The following is a 26767-nucleotide window of genomic DNA, read 5'->3' as shown; positions in this document are numbered from 1 at the left end:
AAGCACATTCCTAACAGGCTTGTATTGAGTTCTGAGCACCTGCAGCTCTAGTGATGTCTCAGCAAAACAACTTGGAACTTGCTTACCTAAGGAAACTGGTGTAATTCTTCTGTAATTTTTGTGTGCAGGCATTTAACAACTTTTTCAGGAATAACTACATAGGCTAATTTCCACCAAATTTGTTAGAAAGAAGAAGGGGTTCAACACCAAATCTTTCCAAAGCATTCAGTAAGACTTAAGAGAGGTTCCACTGGAAGGAACAGCTTCAATGTGGTCTTCTTTCTCATTTTAGAGAGAAACTTCACTGTAAGGGCATCCTTATGGCACAGTGGAGAGTCCAGGAGAGGCAGAAAGGATGAAGTAGCCATGTGAAGATCTTTGTACTCACTGTCTTTCCCTGAGTTGTGAATTAAGAAGATGATGGGAACTTAATTCTAATCATCTCTAGATAGGCCATATCCAGCTCTTTTATAAACAGGTGCAGCACTTCTGAACTCACTGGAGACAATGACTATGGAGACTTGAGACAATGGTGCAGTGGAATCCTTTGAGCTCTAAAGTTTGAATCTATCAGTAAATGTGCTTCTGTTCATCTTTCCAGTTCTCTTTGTCATATTTATTTTATTTCAGCAGTTTGTACATAATGGTAATAATGTGATGGAAATTAAATTTAAACATGGCATACTGACTTTGTATTGGACTGTCCCTCTGAATGCCAGAAAAAGACACAAAGCCAGACTTATCAAGAAACTGGTGTTTGGGTGGCATTTGACTAAGTAGATCACATTTTATCCTTTGTGATTTTCTGTTCCTGACCATGAAGGAGGCTATTGCTGCTTAATCATTTTTGTAGAACCACCCTATTTATAGTTTTTTCACCAGCTGGTTTAGCTGCTTGAAGTGACTAACAGGATTTCAGGGTTATCTTCTTGTCAGACTGTTCTTTTTAATTTCCAAGTGTTGTATATACAACAAACTAGATAAGATGTACGTTGTCTGGATGAATTGTGATATTTTTTAATATCATCTTATGATCCTTACCAGTATTAGCAATTCCAATTAAATAGGATTAAATTGGTCTTAATTATAAAGAGGATATTCTTTCTTTCAAAATGAAATGCATTTCCCTAAAAAGTTAATGGAGCATTCACTGTAAAAATGCTTACAAATGTCTCATATGAATTCTCTAATGCCTGCTGGTTATTTGTTAATATCATTACCTTTGCCACATTAGTAATTATTAATGTAGTTACTGAGGTAAGCCAAACCATGTGGTTACTTGAAAACTGACATTATGAAGAATTTCTAGTACTGACCATGATGTGCATTGAAATCTTATTCCTAATTAATTTTATGAATTTTAATATAACAACTGAAAATGCTGTGATTTTGGGCTGTCATATGCTATTTCTAATCTCTGGAGTATAAGATGTTAGTCTTTATATTTTGATACGGTGAGGAAAAAGGGAAGAAATTTTTCTCATCTTTGTCATCCAAAGATGGAAGACATGGAATCTAAATCAGAGATGTCTTGCAATATATCTGCACACATTAGATCTGAATTCAGCCTAGTCTGACAGCCTGACAGAAACCACTGTGTGTGACAAATGTGCTGCAGAACAGAAATAGAAGCCCATCCTAAACTGCCCAGAGCACAGCTGTATTCCCTCCCTCATATCCTCACTGGGCAAACTGCAGTAACAGAGCCTTAGAAACATTAAATCACTGAATGATTCAGGCTGATCAAAACTTTACTGACCTCTGAAGAAGATAAGAGAAACAAACAGCCAGTCCTTAAACTCAGCTCCCATTTGTGGACAAAGTCTGAGCACCCCTGAGCTGGGAGGTGCTCCAGGACAGCTTTCACTATTGTGACAAAGAGCAGCCATTTCCCCAAACTCTGCCCAGCTGAATCCCACATGTTACAGCTTTGGCCTTTCTCACCACCTGCCTCTAAAACAGATTTTTTTTTTTTTTCCTGTCCTTGTACATTCCCTGTATTTCTACTGTAGATCCAGATTTTATCCACTGCTGCTGAACTGGAGATTTCAGCTCAGGTGCTTGAATTATCTGCCATCATCAGCATCTTTGAGAGGTGGCTTCTAAGAATATCTTAACCTCCCAAAGCATGTGCTTGGAAGCCCTGTTCCCAGCCTGTTTGTGATTGAGGAAAGGGAGATTCTAAATCAGTGCAAAGCAGAAGTACATTTGAAAAAGGAACAGGCACCAACTAGAAATAACTTTTGCAGAGTGCTACATTTCTGTAGTCAGGATGATTCAAGTCTGTTCCTGTTTTGAAATAATATGAGACCATAGGCTGCCAAAAATGAACCCTGGAGGGAAGTACAGGTTAATTAGAAATATTCTGACCCATGCTAGAGAGAAACAGATCTGAGGACATAGGCAATTGATAGAAAAATCTGTTTGGCATAGATAAAGTTTGGGGATCAAGAATATTTATATAGAAGATCTGGAATACATAAATACAGGAAGCCTCTTCCAGATTGGCTTTACTTTAAGGTCTGCTTTGAGAATCTCAGGGAAATTATGCTTGGGAAAAGACTCCAATGGGCTCCCTACTGTAGGTATCCTTTTTGTCCTTGAAATGCTGAAGTCTCTGCAGTTTGGTGGAGATAGGCATAAGAAAGTCTGCGTTTCAAATTACAGAGCAAGTGTGTTTAGTACATCTTAAATAACACATTTTAGTGGAAGACTTCAATATTGGAACAAACTGCACAAGAGAACTGGTTGTTTCCTAGAAGCTTTTGCATAAAACCTACCTGCCTTTAGAGAGCCTGTAATATAAAAATAACATAATGCAAGAATAACTTGATTTTCTGTTACTTGGGTTACACAGGAGATCAAGCTAGATAGGTGTTCCTATATGACCTTAAAAATCAACAGAAAAAAGTGGGTGAAGGTTCAACATAGTACTATACAAAATTGTTGCATGTCAGGCCTGGTGGTGTATTGGTAACAGAGCCTGGGAAAGTTCAAATTACCTCTCTCCATAGTTTCAAAAGTCTTAGCTATTGAAAATGCATATCTTAAAGTAGTTCTATTCAGCAGGACGGATATAAATTATTAATTAATGATAACCTTATATTTCTTACTGGCAGATCTGCAGTGGAAGTCTGGGCATATGGCAGAGAGCCTGACCAACATGCCTCGTCACTCCCTGTACATCATCATCGGGGCGCTGTGCGTGGCCTTTGTGCTGATGCTGATCATCCTCATCGTGGGCATCTGCCGCATCAGCCGCATCGAGTACCAGGGCTCCTCCAGGCCAGCCTACGAGGAGTTCTACAACTGCAGGAGCATTGACAGCGAGTTCAGCAGTGCCATCGCCTCCATCCGACACGCCAGGTTCGTGCTGGGGATGCTGATGTCCTGGGAGCTGTATCAGGTGCCGCTCAGTCCGTGCACGGTGCCCCCAAGTGCTGTTGGCAGAGCCAGTGCGCTACTCTGCTGGGAAAGCACCAGCACTGCTCGCTGCTCTCACCTGAGGCCATGTGGGTGTGCTCACAGGGGCGAGGGAAGAGATGAGAATCTGGACTTCATGTTTCAGAAGGCTGATTTAGTACTTTATGATATAATATATATTAAAAGAAAACTCTATACTAAAACTACACTAAAGAATAGAAGAAAAGATTTCATCAGAAGGCTAGCAAGGAATAGAAAGGAATGGAATGGAAATAAAATCTTGTGACTGACCAGAGAGTCTGATACAGCTGGACTGTGATTGGCCATTAATTAAAAACAACTGCATGAGGCAAATCAAAGATGCACCTATTGCATTCCACAGCAGCAGATAATTATTGCTTACATTTCATTTGAGGCCTCTCAGCTTCTCAGGAGAAAAAATCCTAACAAAAGGATTTTTCATAAAATATGTCTGTGACAATGTGTGACAATACAGCAAAACTCCTTGAAAACAGTTATTCTGACTTTATTTGGTGTAACTGGTAAAGTGGGACAGATGCAGAGTTCTTAGCCTGTCAGATCTGTTAGGAATGTAAAGATTCTTTAACTGCTACGCACATGTAATAGGATCAGACAGGCAAGGCACATTGATTTTTGTGACTGATTTACCAGATTATTCAGTGAGAATCTCTTCACATCGCTCATTTTTGTGCTCCTATTTGCCTTTCTTACTTGCTTTCCTAGAGACAGTAGTTTTTTAACTTTGAAATTTAATGGAGCACTTGCAAGGCAGGGCATTGAGTGTCAGAATAATCCAAAAGCAGAAGTGGAAAGGATTTGAGAGCTCAAGTGTAAGCCATGGCACTAATATGGCATTAAATATACCTAGCTCCCTGCCAACAATTGTGTTTAAAAACTTCCAAAGGAGTTGAGTAGATTTAGAAAGGGCTTTCCTAAAATTTAACCTGGATTTTCTTTGCTATTAACCTGGCTGCTTCTTTCTTACTGCTCTTCAGGCTGTCATGAAGGATAATGTATCATATTCTTATCACTTGTATATCAGTTGCTGAGCCCTCCCCACTTCTCTTATATGATGAAAACAAACAAAGCAAAACAACTTTTTTTCTTTCCTAGGTTTAACTAGCCCATTCTTTCAGTATCCCCTCCCAGATCATGTCAGCTTTCTTATTGCCTCCCTGGGACACACTCCAGATAATATTTATCTTCTTTTTCTTTTTTGAAGGGGAGTCCCTAAAGCAGGAAGTAGTTCTCTCTCTGAAGATTTAGGTGCACCAAATAAACTGAGTAATCACCTCCTGCATCTTATATATGGCATTCCTGTTCAGGCATCTGAAAAAGAAACTTGCTGGTTTTTGGTTTTCTTTTCTTTTCCTTTCTAGTGACAAATGACATACTTTTGTGACCTCTGAGACCTTTTCCTCACCCCAAGATCCACTGTGTCATTTTGCTTCCTAGCCAGTATGGTTTCTTCTGTGTTTGACACCTCTCTTAATAGGGTGGAACTTTCATTTTTGGTGTTTCTTTTTCCCCATTTCTTCAATTTGTCAGGATCACTTCAAATTCCAACAGAGTATTCATGTGTGTTACCATTAAAATGCTCCTAAAACAACTGAGGGAGACATGTTCCTGTGCACTAACATGGAGAAATATGTGCATATTGGTTGGTGATTGCTGGTAATTCATTTTCTGAGTGCTCCAGTTCTGTTTCAATGAAGATGAAACAGGTTAAATTGTACCACTGCTGAAGTCATCAAAATTATGTGAAATGGGTGAGGCGTTCCCCCAGGCTCAGTTAATCACATCACAGCTTTGAGTAGTAGCTCTTCAAAGTGTTCCAACTTCAAAAAAGTTCTTAGACTGGGATGGATTAATGATGGTTTTTCAAATCCATATTATGTAGTTAGAAATGACGTTATTGTCCATTGAGGGTTTATCTATCTTGGAAAATGTATTTCTACTTAAAGCAAATGAAATGTTTTAATTCCAAATAATTTTCAGTGCCTCCAACAATGTGATGCCTTATAAAAATCCAAGATAGAGCTGCCAAGTAAGGTAATTCATGGAGGTTTTTTGTGGAGATTGTTGTGTATATTTTGGGTTCAGAAAGATATAAACTGTTTTGGTCATTTCAATCCGGGAAAAGGAGCAAAACTTTTATAGGTTTTTTTTTCATAAATTCTTATATCTACATATTTAAAGGTCTGAATTTTCAGAATTGCTGAATCTAAGAAATCTACTTTCAAATAACAGGAAGTTCAGCCTTTTCTGAAAATAATTCCCTTTCACAGTTAGACACCAAAACTTACTAGTAATATTGGAAAATGGAGGCCAAGGGAAAAGTTAGTAGATTATTTTCTTTAAAGGGAAGGTTTCTGATAAAGTCAGCAGGTGTATGGGGGTGTGGATGCCTGTTAAACCATCAGTAAATTATTTTAAAATTACTTGTTCGTGTTTCTCAGCATTTTTTTCCCTAATTTTTTTTAGTAATTTTATCTTTACTAATCAAGGTATTTGCTGTAAGACAAAACCATTGTGCTTGTGGATCATTACTAATAAATGTCTACTTCTAGGGAATGTTTCTAAGATTAGCAGATCAGAACTAGGTAGTTTTCTGAGCAGAAAAAGCACAGTTGTCTTTAGCATCCATTATACAGAAAGTAAAGACAAAAAAATTCTTTTGCAGACAAAAAAAGTCCTTTTATGTTAAAATGTATACATTCTAAAGCTGGAAGAGAGTAGTGTAATGAAATAGTTGGCTAATAGGCTGCTGGCTATGGCAGCCATAAGATGTCATTGAAATGGAACCAAGATCTGTTATTGAAACAAAATTGTTCACTTTAGAAAAGCATTCACACTGAGTTCATGAATTATCTGGTGACAGACTATGCTGCAGTTAGTTCTGTGTGTGCCCAGATATCAGTAGCCTTCATGCACCACTTACAATGTAGTTTATTTAATTCCTATTTTCACGTGCTGATCTGTCCTGTCTCTGTGTCAGTTGAAGAGTCTGGTTCATCAGAGTATGATTAAGTTCTCTTGTCACAGCAGGGTCAGCTTCTCTCCACTGCATATTCTCCCCATTGCTGTGGAGCTGCCTGTGTCCCACTGTGCTGTTCTAAGCTTTCTGAATTGGATGAGCATCAGCATGCACTCATTTCTTACTGGCATAGATCTGTCAGCTGCCTTCTTGTAGAAGTGTGATCACGTGCACATTTCTCTGGTCTCCACATCACCTACCAATTGCTTAATATACATCCTCTGCCGGGGTTAATTTTCTGGGATTACAGCTCAATTTCTCTAAGCAAGGCACAATACCACTTGCACATCTGACCTTTTCTCTGAATAATGCAGAGGAAATAAATCTTCTCATTCTCCTCCTGTGGAATCCAAAAGAATCCCTTCCTTCTCTCAATGTGCTTTATTCCTTTTTTAACTTCTACTCTCTGTCTTTTACTGCTCTTGTTTAAATTTTATTTGTGGACTCAGTTTGTCAGTTGCTGGTTTTGAGCAGAGTAGCAACATGTGGTTGGTTTCTTTATTCTGTTTCTGGGTAAACTCTGAACTTCTGTCTGTCCCACAGAAGTCGGAAGTTACCATTTCCTCAGGATTCAGCTGTCCAAAGTTCTCAAAAATTTGTGTGGATATGGTGAGGTTAATAACTATAGTTAGCCATCTCTTGAAATGTTGTGCTGAGGAAGTGGAGGAGCAGGGCCATTCCAAATGTGAAGCTGATTTGCAGTGTCTGTCACATATACACACATGGAGCTGCCATTGCCAAGAATTGCTACAATGAATGTGTACTGTCCTCAGAATTGTCATGGAACCCTTAGTTTCTCTCAAGATACACAGGTCTCTCTTGTTCAATGCTTCACTGTAAAATATATTTTCTGACTGTTATTTCATATACTTTACTTTGTGATTATCTTTGTGATGTGTAATATTATATACTGGTAAGCATGTCTGATGTACACATTGGAATATCACCATCATCACCCATGAATGGACATGCTAAAGCTAAATGTTGATCCTGAAGAACTTCCCCAGTGCTTCTGCTACACTGTTAACCAACCCAAACATGTAATTGTTCACAGTATGGCATTGAAGCTAATGTAAAAATTATTATCCATTGTGTCCCTCCAGTATTTTTCTACACTCGCTGCTTCCCAGGATCAAGATTTCCCCACACAGTCTATACTCTTTGTTAGAGGAATAATCTTGTATTTGGTTGGCCTGGAAAGAATCTTTATTCTCTTGTTTGTATATGCTTTTGTTGTAAGCAGGCAGTTAATTGATCCAGAACACACTGTAGCAAGAACCCTCAGCTTTTCACTATTGATTAGTCCTCGAATCATTGCCTCCTGCAGCTTGTATTGATAATTGCTTTGTGTGTTCCTTTATGCCATCAATTAGACAGCCTAGCCCTGCTGTGCATCCCAGCAGATACACACCCATTGAACAGAGCTCCCATTTAACACTTCTGTCTTTAACATAAACCTGAGGTTGGTGATAGCTCTGTTGGTTTGCTGCCTTGGGCAGGGGCTGACTTCTGAACCACCTGATCAAAGCACTGGGGCTGAGCAGCTCTGTGGCTCACCAGACCATAAACAACATGTGCTGTGCTCTCTTCTCAGCCTTCTCTAATTAGGGGCACATGTCAACCCTGACCTAAAGGAGAAAACAGATTTTGTCCTGCTTCCATGTATGCAACAAGCCATGTGCTCTGTACTGTCAGAAAGGGCAGGTAGACTGACTGAAATCTCTGGAGAATGTTCACCATCATTAGTATCTCTGCAGAGCTCTATTTCCTTTAAACCCTTGAGAGTGATGGTGAAAATGGGTGATTCAGAATTCAATGCTGCCTCTGCTTTAGTAAGATGCCATGAATTTATTCCTTCATTCAGATCTTGAAATTTTATCTCATTTGTAGAAAATCAGGTTTATCCATCATGATGGAGATGAGCAAATGTGACCTGTCTGTATGTATTAAAATAACCTATAGAAGAAGGCAGACATTCATGCATGGGAATGAATCTAGTGTAGCCTTATGGACAACTGAAGTACTTTGAAAAATGAAATTTTCACCATATATATCATAATGTTTTCAGCCATTTCAGTTTTGTCTGCAATTCTAAATCACTGAAAACAGGCAAGAATGAAATTGAAAATCATGAACCTGCATAAGAGTCTTGGAAGAAAATCAAGTTAATTTTGGTTTGGGCTAAATATTATCCTCAAAATCTGAATTTTCTGGATTTTACTTTCCAGTGTACACAATGTAAATTAATATATGCTTAATATAGTTATAAGTGCATAAAAATCCTTAGTCTTGATGACTAAATAAATAATTCTGTTTCTGTGATTTCTGTACTGTACTGTTTTCTCTGCATCAGGTCAATAAGAAAAAATACTTGACCATTTTTGCCTCATTTTCCTGTGATTTCTTTTGTTATATAGAGTTTATCTAAGCTGTCTGACTTTGTTTCTGATCTCAGGCCATAACTCACTGCGTTGTTGCTTTGGACTCATTCATGTTTCTGTTTGTCACTGAAAGTTTTCTTTTGTTTCCAGGTTTGGCAAGAAATCCCGACCTGCAATGTATGATGCAACCCCCATTGCTTATGAAGATTACAGCCCAGATGACAAACCTTTGGTTACACTGATTAAGACAAAAGATTTGTAATCTAGTGTATCTTTTTTGGATTATTTTTCAAAAGGATGGGCTACTAACCTAATTTAAATATTTTTAAGAAGAAAGCATAAGTAATTTAAATCATTAGATGCTTCAGAATTTTCTGTAGAATATTTAAGAACCAATTTTCTGCAGCTTTTAGTTTGGAAAAATATTTTAAAACAGAATTTGTGAACTTCATGATTTACATTTTAATGTACCTTGAGCTCTATAAATTATAAGCTTATGATAGTGTGTGCTTTTTTCTTGGTAGACACTATTACTAAACCCAGATGAGTTTCTTGTGGTTGTTACAGAACAGAAAACAATAATTAATGAGGAGTTCTTTATGAAATGTCAGTGCCAGCTTTCTCAGTAGAGGTAGGAAAAATGTGAAGCATAATATGATATATAATATATCCATTAATTAAAAAAGTCTAAAATGTTTGTGTTGTGAAAAAGAAACTAGTAAAAATTATTATTCCTAATCTGAATGAATTAGCTTTTGCCTTATTCCATGCATGGATAGATAACCTATTCCTCCATTATTTCCTGAAAGTTGCTAAAACATACTCTTGAGTTGATGTTTGACATTTTTGTAATAGTTATTCAGGCTAGGCCTTGTATAATAATTAAAGTGCCTCTTGAGGCAAAGTAAGGGCATGATCCTTTAAACATTGAAATCAATGAGAGAACTTCCATTGAATTCACTGGATATGGGATTGGATCCTACAATTGGACTGAATCTATATTTTTCTTTAAAGGTTAAAGTTTTTTTATATTGTGAGTAAACTAAGCATATGGTTTGAATTGTTTGTTTCCTAAAGGTTGTTGATGTACAGTATTGTTTCATGAAATATTGTGTATTTCTCATAGTGCTTCTTATTTAGGATCAGTATGGGGTTTTTGTGGCTGTATTTGATCGCTTATGGGCGTCTTAAATTCTTGCTTATTTCAGAAAATACTGAATAAAAGTTAACCAGTGAAGATTGCAGCTGTTTCTTTGTTTTTCTTAATTTCAAACTGAAGTGTTGTCTATAAATTTGAAAGGACGTGAGCATATGATGCACTATAAATAATGCTAAAATATGACGTTCCAGCAGTTAATCTGAAAAGGGGAAAAGGGTTTGTTTTATCAAGGTAATCTCTCAAAAGTGAGATAAATGTAGGTCCAGAGCAAAGGCACAGTCCTGAATGGTGCATGTGCAGGTTAGTAACACCATTCTGTGTCTGAATTACAGAAATGTCAAATGCTCCTCAGAAATCCAGAGTACGTTTCCTGATGTCCTGTATCTGCTACTATGGGCTTTCAACAATGGTGGCCCAAGACAGTAATTATTAAAAAGAGGACTGAGGAGCTCAGATGCAAGTTTAAACTAGATTAATTCTTCAGGCATGGTTTTCTATAACAGAAGTATTAAATTTGCATCTGGTGGCTGGCAGATGATGTTTTTTTTATTGGTAGCTTTCTGCTGTACCAATATATTGAAACTTTTGTTTACTGTGACCTCTAGGAGTCTTTTGAGAATGCTTAAGGAAGAAAAATCGAGAACAAGCTATATCCTGTACCATTTTTGGTAACTTGAGCAGAAAAGGGGCACTGTTGTAATTGATTTGTTAATCAAAGGAAAGGAAATATTAATTCTTCAGAATTTTTTGCCTTTTCAGTCAGTAAAATATTGGCTTGTAAATCTATATAAAGTAGGGAAACAAGCAACTCTGTTGTTTTAGGGAACATCCATATTCATGGTCCATATTTTACAAGAGAGTTGTTGCAATGAGCAGCAGCCTTTCTGCATACAAATCACACCTTGGCAGCAATTCTTGACCAACCTATATTTCTCTCAATTGACTGACCTGGATGATAAGTAATTTGTGAGGAGCTATTTTCCTGTCAGCTTGAAGCCTCTAGCTGCTGTAAATCATCCTGTGCATCCTGTGAATTGTACTCTGAAAATTACTTTGTCTCCTTCCAATTTATTTTATTGAACTCTGATGGCATGTTATGCATGCACTTGTGAGATATTTGTGAGGCACTGCACTGCCTGCCAGAGGGAGCTGTCCTAAGACCTGGAGGGAACAGACCCATCTTGTGTTTGTATCCCAGCTCTGAATCTGCAAGAACAAGTTGGTTACTGTCTTTGTACACCAGATTGTGTCCTGAGAACATACATGAATGTGGGCAAGGGACACTGGTTATTTCATATCCTTTTCCCCAACCATATGAGGTTTGCTCTGTACAGGGAGCAAATACAAATGTGTATAGCAAATACCACTTGCTGTTAATATGCTACAATTTTTCTTTTTCTCTTTCTTTTTTTTTTCCTTTTCTTTTGCCCCTGTAAATAATCCAGTTGCAGAAAGGGCTGATTGTATGTCGTCTTCCCCTAGCAATGGGCTAACAGCCTCCAGCTCCTCCTGCACAAGTCTCTGGGCTTGACATTAACTTCTAAAACTTGTGTGTAGGCACACAGTTTGTGGTGATTGGGATGGGGCTGAGCTGAGCCCCATCCCCAGTTGGTTTCAGCTGTGAGCAGCAGGTGAGCAGCACTGACAGCAATGAGCCATGGAGTGCCCAGGGGCACTGACCAACACCAAAGGGAGCAGAGGGCACACAGGTGCAGGGCATCAACAGGAGGGGATAAAAGGCTGGGCTAAAGAACAAGAAGGGCAGTTGCTTGCAGCCTTCAGAAGTGATCTGATGTTACTGTGTATGGGCGGACACCTGAAGCCTTCTGAAGTGGTAAGGTGTTACTGAGTATGGGCTTGGGAAGGAGATGAGGTCTCCACACCAGCCAGGCCTGCTGTGTCCCCAGCCCACTCTCACTGCAGGGGCAGTGCCAGTCACTCTCTGGGTGAGGGGCCTGGCCTCTCTGCAGCTGAGTGCAGACCATCCCTCCCTCCTGGGGTTCTGAGAGCCCCTCTGTGTCCCTGTGCCAGGTGGGACCAGCAGTGGCAGCAGCGGCCCTGCTGTGAGTCACAAGGGGGCACTGCCAGCCCCATCCCTCATGTGGGCAAGTAGGCAGAGGGTGAAAGGCCTGGAGATGCAGTCCTGACTCAGCTGAGGAACTGTTTTCAGCTCTGTAATCCTGTTCTTGTTAGTATATTAAACAATGAACTTGGAGGGACACTCATGGCTGGGGATGGGATTGTGGGAAGGCACATAAGAGGTGAGAGGTTGCAAGGAGACCTGAGGCTCCTGCATAGCCCTGTGCATTGTCAGTCAGGGCAGGGAAACACCCTGTTCCAAACCCATCAACCTCATTTTGCTGCTCTTCCTTCACTGCAGCTGTGGCCAAATGCTACACTGGTGTGAGGGGAATGAGAGCTGAAAAGAGACTTCAGTTCAATAAGTGCATCCTCAAACAGTGAAAGTCTCAGTGTGGTTAATACCTTTGAAAACAATGGGATTTTAAAGACAATGTGTGTGATGTTTTGGGGGAAAGTGGCTTGGTGTCCCTGGGCATCTAAAAATACACAAGATCTGACCATAGGAGTAAACAGTGTTTGTTTTAGTGAAGTCTTGTGTTGTGACACTTCTGTCACAGAACTGATGTTTTCATCTTGTCTCAACCTCATTTCTGGGAACAGCATGGCTTTTCTCCAGCAGGGCTTTGCTGAGAAATGCCTGAGCAGTTATGACATTCCTGAAGATATGTAGTTTCTTCTTTGATAGCAATAGACACCTGATGAGGAATAAACTCAACACCTCTGAAAATTATTCTGTATGAATGACTGAGAGGAATTGAAGAGCCACTCCTCACTTGTGTTGCCAGAGGGAACTTCTTTTCCCCTTCATGTGGCTAAATCCTTCTGCATCCAAAATTTCTCAGAGATTCCCTTCTCATGTTGCACACAACCACCCAGCAGAGCAGACAGGCACATTGCATCAGACTGATGCACATCCAGCCTGTCCTCCCTTTGGGTGCCTCCAGCCTCGTTTCTGTGGGAGGCATTTGCTGTGTTACCAGCTTTGGGAAGTTTTTTTTCACTGCTGCCATGTTTTTGAGGTTCATGTGCTGCTCAGGGCAGCTGGGCTGGAATTGCTGTTTGTATAGAACTCTGCTCTTGTATTCCTGACCTCACAGGGGGTGCAGAACTATAGTCCTCCCATGGGTCATGAAGGGCAGCTGAAAACCAGATAAATTCAGGGAAGAGTTTAGTCTCTCATGCTATGCTCTGCTATGAATAGTTAAAATAATGAGTGTATTATCAAGAGCTAATGAGTTCAGACATGTTCCCCAAATAAAAAATGGGAGTCAGGGCAGTCCAGTGTGTGCTTAAACCTTCTCTTCCACCCTGCTGAGAGAGATGTGCACTGACTTACAGCTTTGAGGCACCCTTTATTTTAAAACAAAATATGAACAAAATTCTTGTTTAAAAATTGTTTTCTCTCTCAGCATCCATTACCCTTAGGAAATGCTCTGCATGAGCAGGGGAGCAGTGAGGGAAGGGCAAAGAAGAGAGCTTGTGCCAAATGAGACATGGAGCTGATCTGCTCTATCTGCTCCCTGCAAGTTTGTCTTCTGTCCCTTGAGACTTTGGCTGAGCATCTGCCAAAACCCTGTAGTTGTGTGGGGTCAGGAGGGGTGGCATAAAGCAGATTTGAGACACTTTTATGTCCATCTTAAAAATCTCATCAGGGAGATGAGAGCAGCCAGAGAGTGGCATCTGAGCAATCAGATGCTGCTGCTACCTGAGAATGCTGGAGATTGCTGCCAAGACTGGCAGAGTGAGATGTGTCAGCTCCTGCTCAGTCTGATGCGCTGGTCGCTGGAGAGGTGACCCTCAGAAATCATCTTTGCACTTCTTGACTCTCTGCTGTTTGCACTAGAGCTGATCCCTCTGGTGCAACTTCTGTGCTGCAGAATCCCTCTTGTAGGACCCAGCATATGAACCCTTTCTATCATTTCCCCCCCTCGTGTTTTGGAATGGCTCCAAGTAGGTGAAGGTGATTCCTTCCAACAGGACATGGGTCAACCAGTGAAAACAAACAAAACTTCAAAGCAGCTATGCCACATCCAGCTTCATCTGGGCTCAGCTGGCTTCTTTTCTTCTGCAGTGCAAAATGGATAACAAATATGACCTCTCTGGAAAAGTCAGATTTCTGTGTTATTATGAATTCCACTTTCAAATCCTGCTTTTAAGACGTTTATCATAAGATGATTATTGTAAATAAGCTTCCCCTTTAGCAAAGAATAAATCATCAAATAGGCTTTGTTTGGTGAGATCTTTGGCAAAGGAATGTAAATAAATAAGCTAACTGAATAAACTTCTTTATCTGATGTGCTGAGCAGAAAAGGCAGCAAAGTTAATAATTTAGGAAAATAAGCTGGACTGCTGTGCTTTCTTCAATAATAGACCAGTGTAAGGAAAACAATCTGCTCTATCTCGCTGAGCCTGGACTTTTTGCTAGCATCCCACAGACCATGAGAGATCCTGTTTATCACTCTGGCAGCAGTGCTGTCTTGTCAAGGAGATGTCCTTCAGCATAAATTTTTGATTTGTTTCTTTTCCTGTGGACTGGTCTACTTCCTGTCAGAGGCAGCTCCTCACAACAGGACAGAGATCTCTTCTGAGGTCAGCTGTGGCTTCTCTTCCATCTCCTGGGAGTAGAACACACACGGACAACAGTCTGGATCTACAGGGTCTTAAACTTTGGACTCCATTCATGTGTCCTTATGAGAAAGTTTGCATGTGACTCTGCATGGACCTCAGTCCAACACCACTCAAGGAAATGAGTGTGACTGTTCCAATTTTCACCATGGTATTTTATTGACTTATGGATTTGAAGTAATCTGACGTAAATCTGCCTGGAATCTGAGCCTATAAGCCAAATACAAGATGCACAAGGTAACAAAAATGCATGTAGCTTCTGTGGAAAAGCAAACAGCCTAATGCAATGGAGGTTATTTTGGCATGTAGGAGCTGCATTACCAATTAGTTTGTCAGCAGAGTATTTTGTTCTCGCCCCCATTTGTAATTGTTGGATATGTGATCACTGTGGGTGCAATTTGGCCTCCTAGAAGCTTATTTTCTATATGGTATTGGGACAGAGAGAGCGCAAACTCATGTTACAGTTATGGTTCTTTCTCAGTGAGAACAGAGGGATATTTGGATGGGTTACAGAGAGCAGAAAGCAGCATCAGCTTGCTGAAAAGGCTGTTTGTAGATCCCAGTGTATGGCCTTGATATTTATTCTACAGATCAGTCTGAGGTTGTTTGATTTGCTATGTTGCATCTGTCATGTGAATAAGGCAACCGGCCAGTTAACTTGTCATAATGCAGAATAATTTAATTCAAGGATTTTGTACCTAAAATGTGCTGTCCACAGTGTCTTATTTGTGGTCTGTACATGACACCAGTTCCTCCTATTAATTTAATTTGAACATTTATTTCAGTTGTTATGCCTTTGTATGGCATTTGCTAGAAAGGTCTGTCATAACAAAGCTGACAGAATGTCGTGTAACTAAGGACAGATCTGCTTTCCCATGTGCCTTTTATGCCATTTCACTTTCGTCTTGCCATGAATTTGGACTTGAGGTTGTACTACATATGAAAGATAATGATAAAGATAATTTTTATCTCCAGTACTCATCACATTGCTCCCCCCTTTCCTGGTACCCTGTCTTGCCTGTGTGCAATAAGGACAAAGACAGGAGGAGATTTTTAGAGGGCTGAATTAGGTGTGGAGTTTATCAGTTTTCCTCTGTCTTTTGTTCACTTCACTTCCATGGAGAGAATATTTTACAATTCCATGGAGATGCCTTAATCCTTGAAAGATTTGAAGGGTTATTTTTCTTTAATGCATGTGAGATTTAAAATGAGGTGATAAGCTAGCAGTATTGACAGACATGTCAGGTTTAAATCAAAATGTCTCACAGCTGTGATTTACTTAGTGATATATGTTGCTGAATTTTGGAAGATTTCATTTGGAATACACTATTCAATGGTTTAGATTATGGAACGGTAAATATGGTGATACTTTAATAACGTTTTGGAGTTTCATGCAATAAACTACAAAATTTCTGTAGAAACTGGTTAATGCTATCTAATTTACCCTCACCTTAGGGGACTGCCATCTGTAGAGAAAAACCAAAATTCACAACAAAACTATTACCCTACCCTGGCATTTGGCCTGGCAGTATCCATGTTTTTCCATTCATTTTTCAAGAAGCTCTGATTTTGCACGAGGAATAAAGCCATATTCTCTTTCCCCATAAGGCAGTACCTCTCAAAGAGGGCAGAAATTGTGGGCAGAGAATTATCAGACTTTAAATTAGCAGTTAAATGTGGTCTTCATTCAAAAACAACTCAGCCTTGAGTTTTCTGAGAATTCATTGTCTCTCTCTTTTTTGTTTATGTCTCTGACTTAGATCTCTCTCCTTCAAACTCTAGTGTTAAGGGTGATTTATGAGTGCAATTTTCTGTGTAATATTATGTAGCAATAGTTGGCAAATCCCTTCCCTCAGCAAGAGGATGTATTCTTCTTTGTCAGACACCAAAGAGACACACAACCCTTGAATCTCTTAAAAAAGATAATTCTTTTTGAAAGGAAAAATGCAAATCCCATCTCATAATAACTCATAATTACTTATAGATATGTTATATGTAAAAAAAATGCTCTGACCACATGGAATTGGCATTTTCATGTGATGGATCCACTGGGAGTCCCTCTGACTGTCTTGGGTCCAGCTCTGTAACCAATCTCTTGCTCTTTGCTTGGAACAAGCTCTGCATGGTGCTGAGCAAAGCCTGGGAGACCAGCTGCATTGCTGTGCTGGGCACTGTTCGTGATGAAATTTAAGCATAAGATTAATGAAGGACTTTGGAGGTTTGTTAACTTTCTGTTATGCATTTTGTCTATTCTAGGGTTGAAGTATTTTTGCATTTATAGAGCTCTTTGAGTTGCAAGACTTAATAAAATCTTATGTGAAATGTTGATGGTATCAGCCTTATACTCTCGTGAGGCGTCTATATTCACTGGTTCTCAAAAACTTAGAAAGGACTCAAGTCCACTAAATTATTGTACATAAGAGGGTGATTCTTGTGCTTTTCTGGATGATTTATAAATCTCTATTTACAATCTTTACGTGTATTTGCCAGAAAATCAGTTCACATCCACGCAGCAGCACATGTTGAAATTCTTCCTGGTAATGAGTGCAGTGCCCAGGTTAGGGACAAAGAGGGCAGCCCTTTCCAGCTTACCTGTCTGCCTTTCCTTACTTGAGACTGGGGTGAATTGAAGTATAGTTTCACCCTCAAACTCTGCTCTGTTTCCTGTCTCACCCATTTTACAGTCTGTGATCACTGCAGAACAGGGGATACATCCCCCTTGTCCTACAGTGGTCTGGGTTTTCTGCCCCTTTCTGTGCTTGGCCATACTCAGCCATTAGGGTGTTACTGGTACCAATTGTTGGCTGTGGGGGACAGTGAGTGCACTAAACAAATGACACCAGGGCTGTTGCACACTCTGCCATGAACAGCTCAGCTGTGTAATTTGAAAATTACCTGGGTTTAGCTCTTAAACAATGCTTGTGGGCACAGTAATTTCCAGGGAATTTGGATTGTTGCAGCAGGGCTCTACGTTGCCATGCTCAAGGGGGGGAAGGAGAAACATCTCCTGGATTGCCACACAGCTGACCAGTCTCCCTAAGCCTATGAATAACTGCTGGGGATGTGTCACTGAAATAGGAAGTGTGGCTTCTGGTAACTTCCTATTTTAATGGATAAAATTGGGTACTGGGATGGTGAAATCTAGATGACAGATTGCCAAATCTTCTTGCTATAATGATGCTCTGCAAACAAAAGTTGCGATTTGAGACTGTCAAAAGTCTCTTTCCTTGTTAAGTTTTCTTATTCTGAGGGAATATCCAGTGCATGTAAAATTGCCCACAGTATTATTTATCATTTATCATTCTTCATGCATTTTTATAATTTCATTCTCTTCAGTCACAAAACCAGCTTATCTATATAGACATGATTCTTGTCTCTCTTATGTTGTTAAAAATTAGAAGTAATTTGAATTTAATTCACTGAATCACATCTGTGCAACTCAGAAAAGTGTCATGATTAGGAGTTATGCAGATACCATGGATTTAACCCACTGTAAAATTGGTGTAAGGGTCATCAGGATCTCTGTACAGGTTTGTGGAGGTACATATTTCTTTTTGTCACAGATAAATAAGTACTAAATAATCATTATGGGTAATTAACAAATAAAGACAATACAGTCAAAGGTGCACAAGGTGGACAGGGGTCTTAACAGGTCTTGTTTCAAGTTTTTCTGGACTAAGAGAGAACAAATGTGTAAGCATCTGGCATGTGTCAACCCAAAGATTTTCTGGCGTTCATTTTCTGCTGCTTACAAGATTAATTGGTGCATTAAGAGCTGGACTTGAGCTTCTTTAGATTGTTCATGCAAGATTTGCTGTTGGAGGCTGCCTGGGAAATATCAGTGTTCCTGCAAGGAGGTGTCTGGCCAGCAGCTGTGCCAGCGGTGACGCGGTTGAGAGCGTTCCCTGGGGAGCTGACGACTGATCCTCCTGTCCCGTGTTCCTGTCCTCTCCTCTGCCCTGCGTGCCATCACTGCCCCCACACCCTGGGTGGGGTTCTGCAGGAAGCAGGAAATTCTCGGGACTTTCCCCTTGTGCACCCTTGCTGCCTCTCTGCTCGGAGTGCCCCTTCCTCTCTGGGACGCTGCCCTTGGCCCGGCCTGCTGCCCTCAGCGGGCCCCACAGCCGGACTGGGCACGGCCGGGGCTTCTCCCCGTGCGCGCCGCCTCTCCCATCCCCGCTCCCGGATGGCTGCAGTGCCCTCAGCCGGGGGGCAGCCGATCACATCCGCCTCTCCGCTCTCTGCACACGCTTTTCTCGCCGCCTGTGCGGCCCAGATTCCACGGCCTGAATTCCCCCAGGCCGGCTGGCGCTGCCCGCTGGCGCGGGGCCGCCAGGCACGGAGCCCAGAGGCCGCGGCCCCGCAGCGCGGCCGCTGCCAGCGCCCACAGACTCGGCCTTTCGTCCCCGGGGCTGGCCAGGGAAAAACAGCCTCGGTGCTGCTGGCCCGAGGGACTTGGCATCCCCAAAAGATCAACTCTGTGTTTGCTGCGAGGCTGACAACCCTGCTTCCCTCGCTCACCCCGGCTCCTGAGGGGACAGCGGAGGGGCTGCCTGGCAGAGGCAGAATAAAATTTGCTCCCCCTTTCAGTACCGTGTATTTTGTCCTTCACAGAAGTGTTGTGCCCCTTTAAATGTACGCAAGACCTTTGCAGCAACCTTCCTTCTGCACTCACTCATTGACCTGCCATGGCTTTGGTGCTTTATTTTCTCTGCTGCTGTGAGCAGGACCAGTACAGTGCCAGCATGAAGGAAACGTAAGATCAAATGTCTCTCTGCCTTTTTAAAAATAAGACCTCTAGAGGTGATAAGAAAAAGGGGATATCACATAAACATGGCCAAATACATCACTACCTATGCATTCCATGCTTTTATTTAGTCCATCCATCTCCAAAACTGAACTTTTGGAAGAGGAAGGGAAGTAGCTGTCCTGGTACTTGGGGAAGGTGGTGGGGTGGTTAAAGCTGAAGGGGGAATCAGAAACACTGCAGCACACAGGTAATTAAAGACACCTGGTTGCTATGGGAACACCAGCAAGAGCTTCCCCAGCAAATTGGAAATCAGGACCTCATTTTCCCTGGGAAGCACATGGGGATGGGTGGGAGAATATGGTAGGTATATCCACACCTGAATTATCTCCCTTGACTGGGATACTTACTGCGGCCTCAATTTCACAAATCATTAACACCACACTGCTTCAGGTTATAGTGTCTCCTGATACCATTTAAAAATACCTGTAAAGGGGATATGAAGCAGATGCATTGGGAGCAGAAGTGCCCTCTGCTGAACCACCTTTGGTGGAGCTGCACTCCCACATCTGCATAATCATCTCTATGCACCTATACAATCAAAATGAAAATGATTACTAAATAACATTAGGGATTATACAGTAAGCAGGGATGTAAATAAATTTCCCTTTCAAAATACCAAAACACAATACTGAAAGGAAATCAAGGGCCTTTGAAGATAATGTGGTCTGTACTTTGCCAGTATTTTAATGAAACATTCTTACTGTGAATTGCCACTAGTTTAACAGTGACCATGCCTGAGGAGATCCCTGGCAAGGAATCAGAACCAGACCTTTAGATGCTGCTGCTCCCAGCAGAGGGTGTATCTGTCACCACATGTACATTGAGGTTGTTTCTCAATAGCCTCTGAACTCTGCAAATGATTGAGACCCCTCAAACCCCAGCTTTCTGCTGTCAGTGTTTGTTTGCAAACTGCCAGTGCTCTGATGCTGCCCCTGGCTGCCCTTGCCTGCATCCCATGGCTGGCTGTGGTGCTGGAGCCCCAGCCTGACTGTGTCCTCCCCAGGTAATGCCTCACTGCAGCTCCCCCAGGCCCAGACTCCAAAGTGTGCACCCTGCCATGGGAACTGGAAATCTCCAGCTTGGGTGTTCCCTTTGCCATATTTATATGACATAAAGTTGAAGCCATGCCATCCTATCCAGCTTTGTCATCTACATGAGATGAAGTTCTACATAAAAATAAATTTATTGTTACCTTGAATGTTGAAATGTAATAGTTGTCAGAAAAACCAGTTTGAATTACTTGGATAGTGTATTTTGGGTTGCTTAGGCACTAAAAATTTTTTCAGAGAAATATTGGAAAGCTCAGCTGAGGTGTCTGGTGCCATCTATGCAGGGCAGCCACGTTTGCTTCAGGTGATTTGACAAAGTGTTTAAGAGTAACAAGTATATTTAGATTTTGGAAGTATGCTATTAATTACAGCACTTTACAGAACATTAAATTTGCTAATTAGGCAAACTTACTCTACAAAAGCAAATACAAGGTAAAATGAATTAATAATAAAAAAGGGATGTGTTTAATGAGTTCTGTATGCTTTGTAAACTTGCATAATCAAAAAGAGGATCTTGGAAACAGGACTTGCGAAGTCTGCAAAATATTTGGGGAAGCAACATTTAAATAACTGAATGACTCTTCTAGTTGTGTTTCAGTGAGAAATAAGTGCTCCTGAAGTTAAATTGAGCTTTTGAAGTCAAATAATTCAATGGGATCAGCAATTGGATGAGTTTAGTTAATTAAAAAGGCAGTGCTATAGTTAAAACCAAAAGAATTTATTTTTCTTTTCAAATGCAGAGGAGCTATGTTGCTATAAAAACCTTAAATAAAATAATCCTTATTAGTGGATGAGATGGTGCAAAAGGAAGACAAACCCAATAACTAGAAGCCATTAAAAGACAAAAGATATCCTGGAGTCACAGGAAATGCTTCAGATTTACTATCTGAATAAAAGTGAAATTGGTCCTAATGCATCCAATACTCCCTTTTGAAATGCAAGATCTCCCCTGGCTCCAGTATTTCTGTCCTGTGAGCACTGAAAGGAAGGAGAGTGAGAGAAGTGGGACCAACCTGTCTAATGTATTGCAGTCTTTGAAAAGAATTGTCTTAACTCATTCTGAGAAGAGAAACTCCACAATTTGGCACAGTAAAAGGAAAATTAATAGAAAATGTCCCTGTATCTTCTTACAGGCACATTCTGGAACACAGTACATCCTGGAAATAGGAATTCACACTATTTATTTAAGTCAAAGATCTCTGACTGGCTTGGAGCAGGACCTTACCTAATGCAGAACAGCTTAAATACCAAATAAAGAATGATGCTTGGATTAAAATATTAGAAAGTCTAGGTAGAAATGACCTAATCTTAGCAAGATTGTGACATGAACTCACCCAGGTTTAATGAGTCATTGCCTGAGCTGGGCTCTGGCTGGTGCCTGACCACCCCAGCAGCACCTGGTCCAGCTGAAAACCAAGTTTCCTGCAGAGGTGTCATGGGGCATGACCAAAAAGGCAAACCAGCTGAGTTTCCTGAGACAGCCCATGGTGCAGAGCACACCTGGAGACTAAACCAACATGAGCAGAAGGGCTCAGTAGCTCTCTCGTCCCCATAGTGCCACTTTGCTGTCTTGGTGAGGCTTGTGGAGGATGCTGGTGGGGCTCAGGGGTTCACAGATTGCTTTCTAATCAACAGTTGGATTTGAAAAATTTGCAGCTGAGCTTCTCCCCATGTGAGCATATTCCTGCCTTCTCATACAACTAAAGCCTGAAGCTTACAGCATTCATTTTCTCTTGTTTTCATATCCTTTTTTGAAATTAAGTAATTCATTTGTTCTCATAACGTGCCATCCATTTCGTAGCAAATGCAAATTTCCCTCCCCAATTGTTTTAGTTTGTATAAAAGTCATGTAAACCAAGAGAGAAGCAGCCTCCAGCCCCAGGGTTGGTTTCCTGCTAATTTCAGATCCTGAACTTCCTTTGTGTGCCCTGCTGCTGACAGCCTGGGTTGTGCCAGCTCCTAGCTGGTTCAGGAAATGGTGCTGGGTGGATTTATCCATATGGCAAGGGTCGATGAAACTGCTCCAGAGCTCACTTGAGGAAGAGCGAGGCTTTTAGAAAAGGCTGGACTGTAGGCACTCGTGCAGGGTGTAGGCACCAGTTGAAGCAAACAATGGTGTGACAGGGACGTGGTGTTTCGAAAGAGTTCTAGTGGGCATCTCAGCCAGAGGCTGGTGCAGAATTAATGCTTCCCTTCCTGGAGGGGAAGGAAGGGGATGATGCATCAGTAAATGGAGCTGCAACACTTGAATTGCTTTAATCAGGCCATCACTGCCCAGGGATGAACTGGTGGAATCTTTCCAGAAACAATCTAAAAGTTCATGTAAAGTTCCTGTTCATTGAGTCTTACTCTGATCACATCCAGCCTCGCCCAGATCCTGCAAGGTGTTGGTCCTTGAGATGGATCCTGTGGCAGAGCTGCCCTGCCAAAGGTCATGGTTTGTCCACAGGTGAGCCTGCTGCCTGTTGTTTTGAGAAAATTCCCTTCAGTATTGCTTTTCCTTGCTATTCATAACACTGACACAGAAAGGATACCCTGTGTCCCCGGGGTCACACACCCACATTGTGTTGGAGCCTGGCTTGCAGCCTGTGAGATGTGGTGGTCAATGCTCAGGACAAGTATGACATGGGCTCCTCTGGGTTTTTAACAAATCCTCCTGCATCCAAGCATGAGGCATTACCCAGGCAACCTCAGGTGAGCAGAGAGGGCCAGCGGCAGCTTTTGTGTCTGGAAAAAAATGTTCCTTGGTGCAGCTTTGGAACCTGCAGAGACTTTGCTTTTCTCTGGCATTTCTGGCCTCCTCGGGGAAGAGCAGTGCCTGCAGACCTCTAGAGAGTGTGTGTGTCTGTCCTTGTGGGTGCTGAGGCACAGCTGGGATGCCCAACACCATGAAACAGCTGAATGTGGCCTTGATGCTGGTTTGGTGCTGGCTCCTCGGGGACCACCCCGGCACTGACCGGGCAGGGGGGGATCCTGTCCCCAGTTGGCGGCTCCCTGTGACGCCGCACTGCCAGCAGCTGCGGCCTTACAGAGCCCTTACACGTCCTACGTGCTTGGTAGCAGCTTGAGCCACCTGCAGAACCGGAGGAAAAAGTTTCAGCTGTGGTGAGGCAGTGTCCCATGGGGAAGGCTCCTCTGAGGAGGCGCACCCTCCCAGGCAGCGCACGGCGAACGCCACGGGGAGACCGGCACCGCTGCCCGAGAGGCCGTGAGGGGCCGGGACACGCCGGGCTGTGGCAGCAGCTGGGGCGAGGCGCTGTCCCGGTCACCACAGGCATCCAGGTGGGATGTTTGCCGTGCCCGGAGATGCCGTGCCCAGGGAATGGATGCCGTGCCCGGGTGGTGCCCTACCCAGGTAGGACGGATGCCGTGCCCAGGTGGGATGGATGCCGTGCCCAGGTGGGACGGATGCCGTGCCCAGGTGGGATGGATGCCGTGCCCGAGGGATGGCTGCCGGGCCCAGGTAGGCTAGATGCCATGCCCGGGGGGTGGTTGCCGAGCCCGGGGGTGCCGTGCCCGAGGACCGGCGCTGCCGGGCGGGTCCGCGCGTGGCCCCCACGCGTGGGCGGGACGGGGCGGGGCGGGGCGGGGCGCGCGCCCGCAGAGAGCCGCGCGCGGCCCCGCTCGGCAGCGCTTCCCGGCCGCGGCACCATGTGGCAGCCGGCCACGGAGCGGCTGCAGGTAGGGGGGCCGGCCGGGCTCCGAGCCTCGGGGGGCGGCGGGACCGGCGGAGCATCACCCCCGTACCGGGAGTTCGCGGCAACTTCTCCCCCCGCCGGCGCGGAGGGCGGGTGTGCGGGGACACGGGACACGCACGCACACGCAGTGCGGGGCCGCTGCCCCGGCGGCATCCCGCGTGTCGCTGCTCGGCGGCTCCGGCGCTCCCAGCGGAGTTCGGTGCCGACCGCGGGCGGCGGCGGGGGACGCGGCGCTCGGGGGCTTCTCCGGCGCCGCCTCGGGTGAGGGGCACCCCCGGGCCGGCCCCGCCTGACCCGCGGCAGCGGGAGGGTCCCTCGGAGCGGCGCGGGGGATGCGGAGCCCTGTGGGAGTCCTTTGGCACCCCCACGAGCAGAGGTCGGGATGTGTCAGGGTCGCCGGGGTACCCCCTTGACGCACCCTCCGGCGGCGGTCGGGTGTGCGGTGCCGGCTCTGCCGTTGTTCGTGTGGCTTGTATGCGTGTTGCATAGTCCGGGGAAAAGCGAGACAGGCAGAGAGTGAGATGAAATAAAACTCACTTTTTAGTTCCACTGCGTCAGTTTCATGTAGTTTTCCAGGGCAAGTGTCGAGTGAGAGAGAATTGGATATCTCGGATAAGAATCAATGGGCACAGCAGATGACAAGAAAAGGTTATTACTACTTTTGCAATTCAAAATGAGAATTTACTTTGAGATCATCAAGCAGAAAATTCAGCAGTTTGATTTGAGTTGGTAGTAGAGCCAAGCTGAGAGATCCGTGAGCTTTAATCTTCACCAGCCAGTAATGGGAATAATTCCCCGTCTGAAAAAGCTGTACTTTTCTCTACAATGAAAAGCTTGATTTTTAGTGGATAGAAATGGGGTACCACTTACGTAGTTGATGGATTCCAGGGTAAAACTATGTGTGCATATTATTAGTTATTTCTTTCCCTGTGTTAGTCAGAAACCTCTGAGCTAGACACAAGTGGCAGGATGCCCTGAGTGAAGGAATTAATGGTCTTGGGTTCTGTGGAGGGAGGGGTGTTCCCTGGGGAGATGCTGATGCAGGGGGCAGACCTCAGGTGAGGCTCCACCCGGTGGCTGGTGACAAAGGAGAAGGTGAGGGAAGAGAAGGAGAAAAGGAAAGCCTAGGTTAGTAGCGTTGTGCTGGTCTGGATTGTACAGAATGGCTTTGTGTCCCCTTGTGGAACTGTTAAAATAACAAGGTGCTATTATGACAAATATCTGATACTGCCTACAAGAGCATGCGAGGCTAAAGAAAACCAAATGTTTGTGTTTTGCAAAATAAGCTTGTAACCTTGTTTAGCCTTGTTTAGCTGTATCCTGTGCACTGTTAGGGGTCTGGCCTTAGGGAGCGGCTCTGTGCTCTGGGGAACCAGGGCTGTAAGGAGGGGAAGTGATTGATCACTGGGCTTCTCACTTACCTGTTGCAGCAGAACCCAAGCCTGTAGCAAGGGGAGCCTGTGCTCCTCCCTGCTCTTGAAAGGGAGCCACAAGCACCGAAGTTCTCAGCTGTGGCCACTAACTTTGTGCAAATCTACTTTGGTTGCCTCTGGCTGGAGTCTCCAGGCATCCTGAGTTGATCAAAATGCTGAGTGCCTGGAAATGCACTTTTTGCCAACAGGAGTTTCTGGGGAAGTACGTGAATAACTGTAGATGCTCTAAAAAATAAAGAAATCAGGGGGACTCAAAATTGCAGAATTAAAGGATGCTTTGGATTTGTGCCAGCTTCTGAAATGGGGAGAAAGCCTTGGAAAAGTCATAGGAAGCCCATAATAATTCTGTGTTCATACAAGGGGCTAAATAACAATGTAGTGATTTGTGGACAAAATGAAAGCAGTGAGGGGAAGGATGCTGGTGTAACTAGGATGAGATCCGGAACTGAAAGCTTAATCCTAATCCATATATATATGAGCTAGAGTTACATGAGCAATAAACTATCTAATAACCCCAACCCCTCTGATTTTTTTTTTTCGTCCAGAAAACCCTTGAGGCCTGGTTCTTTCGAGTAGTCTGATCTCCCCTTGACATGTTGTGAATCATCAGCCTGGCCAGAACTGCTGGCAGCGCTGCCTGGCCCCCCGAGGAGAGCTTGTACACACTATAAATGCATCTTTTCCCCCTTCTTCCTCCCGTTCAACATCTTAATTTAGTTTCAGGTGTCCCATGTTGCTCTCTTTGTCCCAGGCTCCCTCCCTCCCAGCACGTAACTGCTGTGAAACAAATGTTGGTGCTGTGGGGGTGTTGAAGGGGGGCCCTCTGCTTGTCCTTGGCATCACTAACTCTCTCTGGCTGACAAGCAAGTGTTGTGAGGCTCTGGGTGTGGGATTTTGGTTGTAGCAGGGTGGTTTGTGGTCACTGGGTAGAGTAGATGACGTCTTATGGTCTCTGTTAATGTATTCTAGGATTACAGTTATGGCAAGTCACTACTGCAGGATATTTAGGAGATGTATAATGGCAGATACAGCCCTGTCTTTTACATCAG

General features: G+C 43.2%; 2 protein-coding genes across 2 annotated transcripts in view; both read left to right on the top strand.

The window, feature by feature from the left end:
* Positions 1-10099, top strand: part of DNER (delta/notch like EGF repeat containing) — a 107907-nt gene extending 97808 nt beyond the window's left edge. Inside the window, exons 12-13 of the mRNA XM_071437573.1 lie at positions 3120-3366; positions 9013-10099. Of these exons, the coding sequence (XP_071293674.1) occupies positions 3120-3366; positions 9013-9124 (359 nt within the window). The 3' untranslated portion in view covers positions 9125-10099. The remainder of the gene's footprint in view (positions 1-3119; positions 3367-9012) is intronic.
* A 14070-nt stretch (positions 10100-24169) lies between these two features.
* PID1 (phosphotyrosine interaction domain containing 1) overlaps positions 24170-26767 on the top strand; it is an 88296-nt gene continuing 85698 nt past the window's right edge. Inside the window, exon 1 of the mRNA XM_071437572.1 lies at positions 24170-24268. Coding sequence (XP_071293673.1) covers positions 24239-24268 — 30 coding nt within the window. The 5' untranslated portion in view covers positions 24170-24238. The remainder of the gene's footprint in view (positions 24269-26767) is intronic.

The sequence above is a fragment of the Agelaius tricolor genome, unplaced genomic scaffold (genome assembly GCF_023055355.1).
Source record: "Agelaius tricolor isolate 1412-34295 unplaced genomic scaffold, bAgeTri1.0.p SCAF_12, whole genome shotgun sequence".
NCBI classification, from domain to species: Eukaryota; Metazoa; Chordata; class Aves; order Passeriformes; family Icteridae; genus Agelaius; species Agelaius tricolor.
Note: the sequence above shows the minus strand (reverse complement) of the source record. Positions and strands in the feature narration are given on the sequence as shown.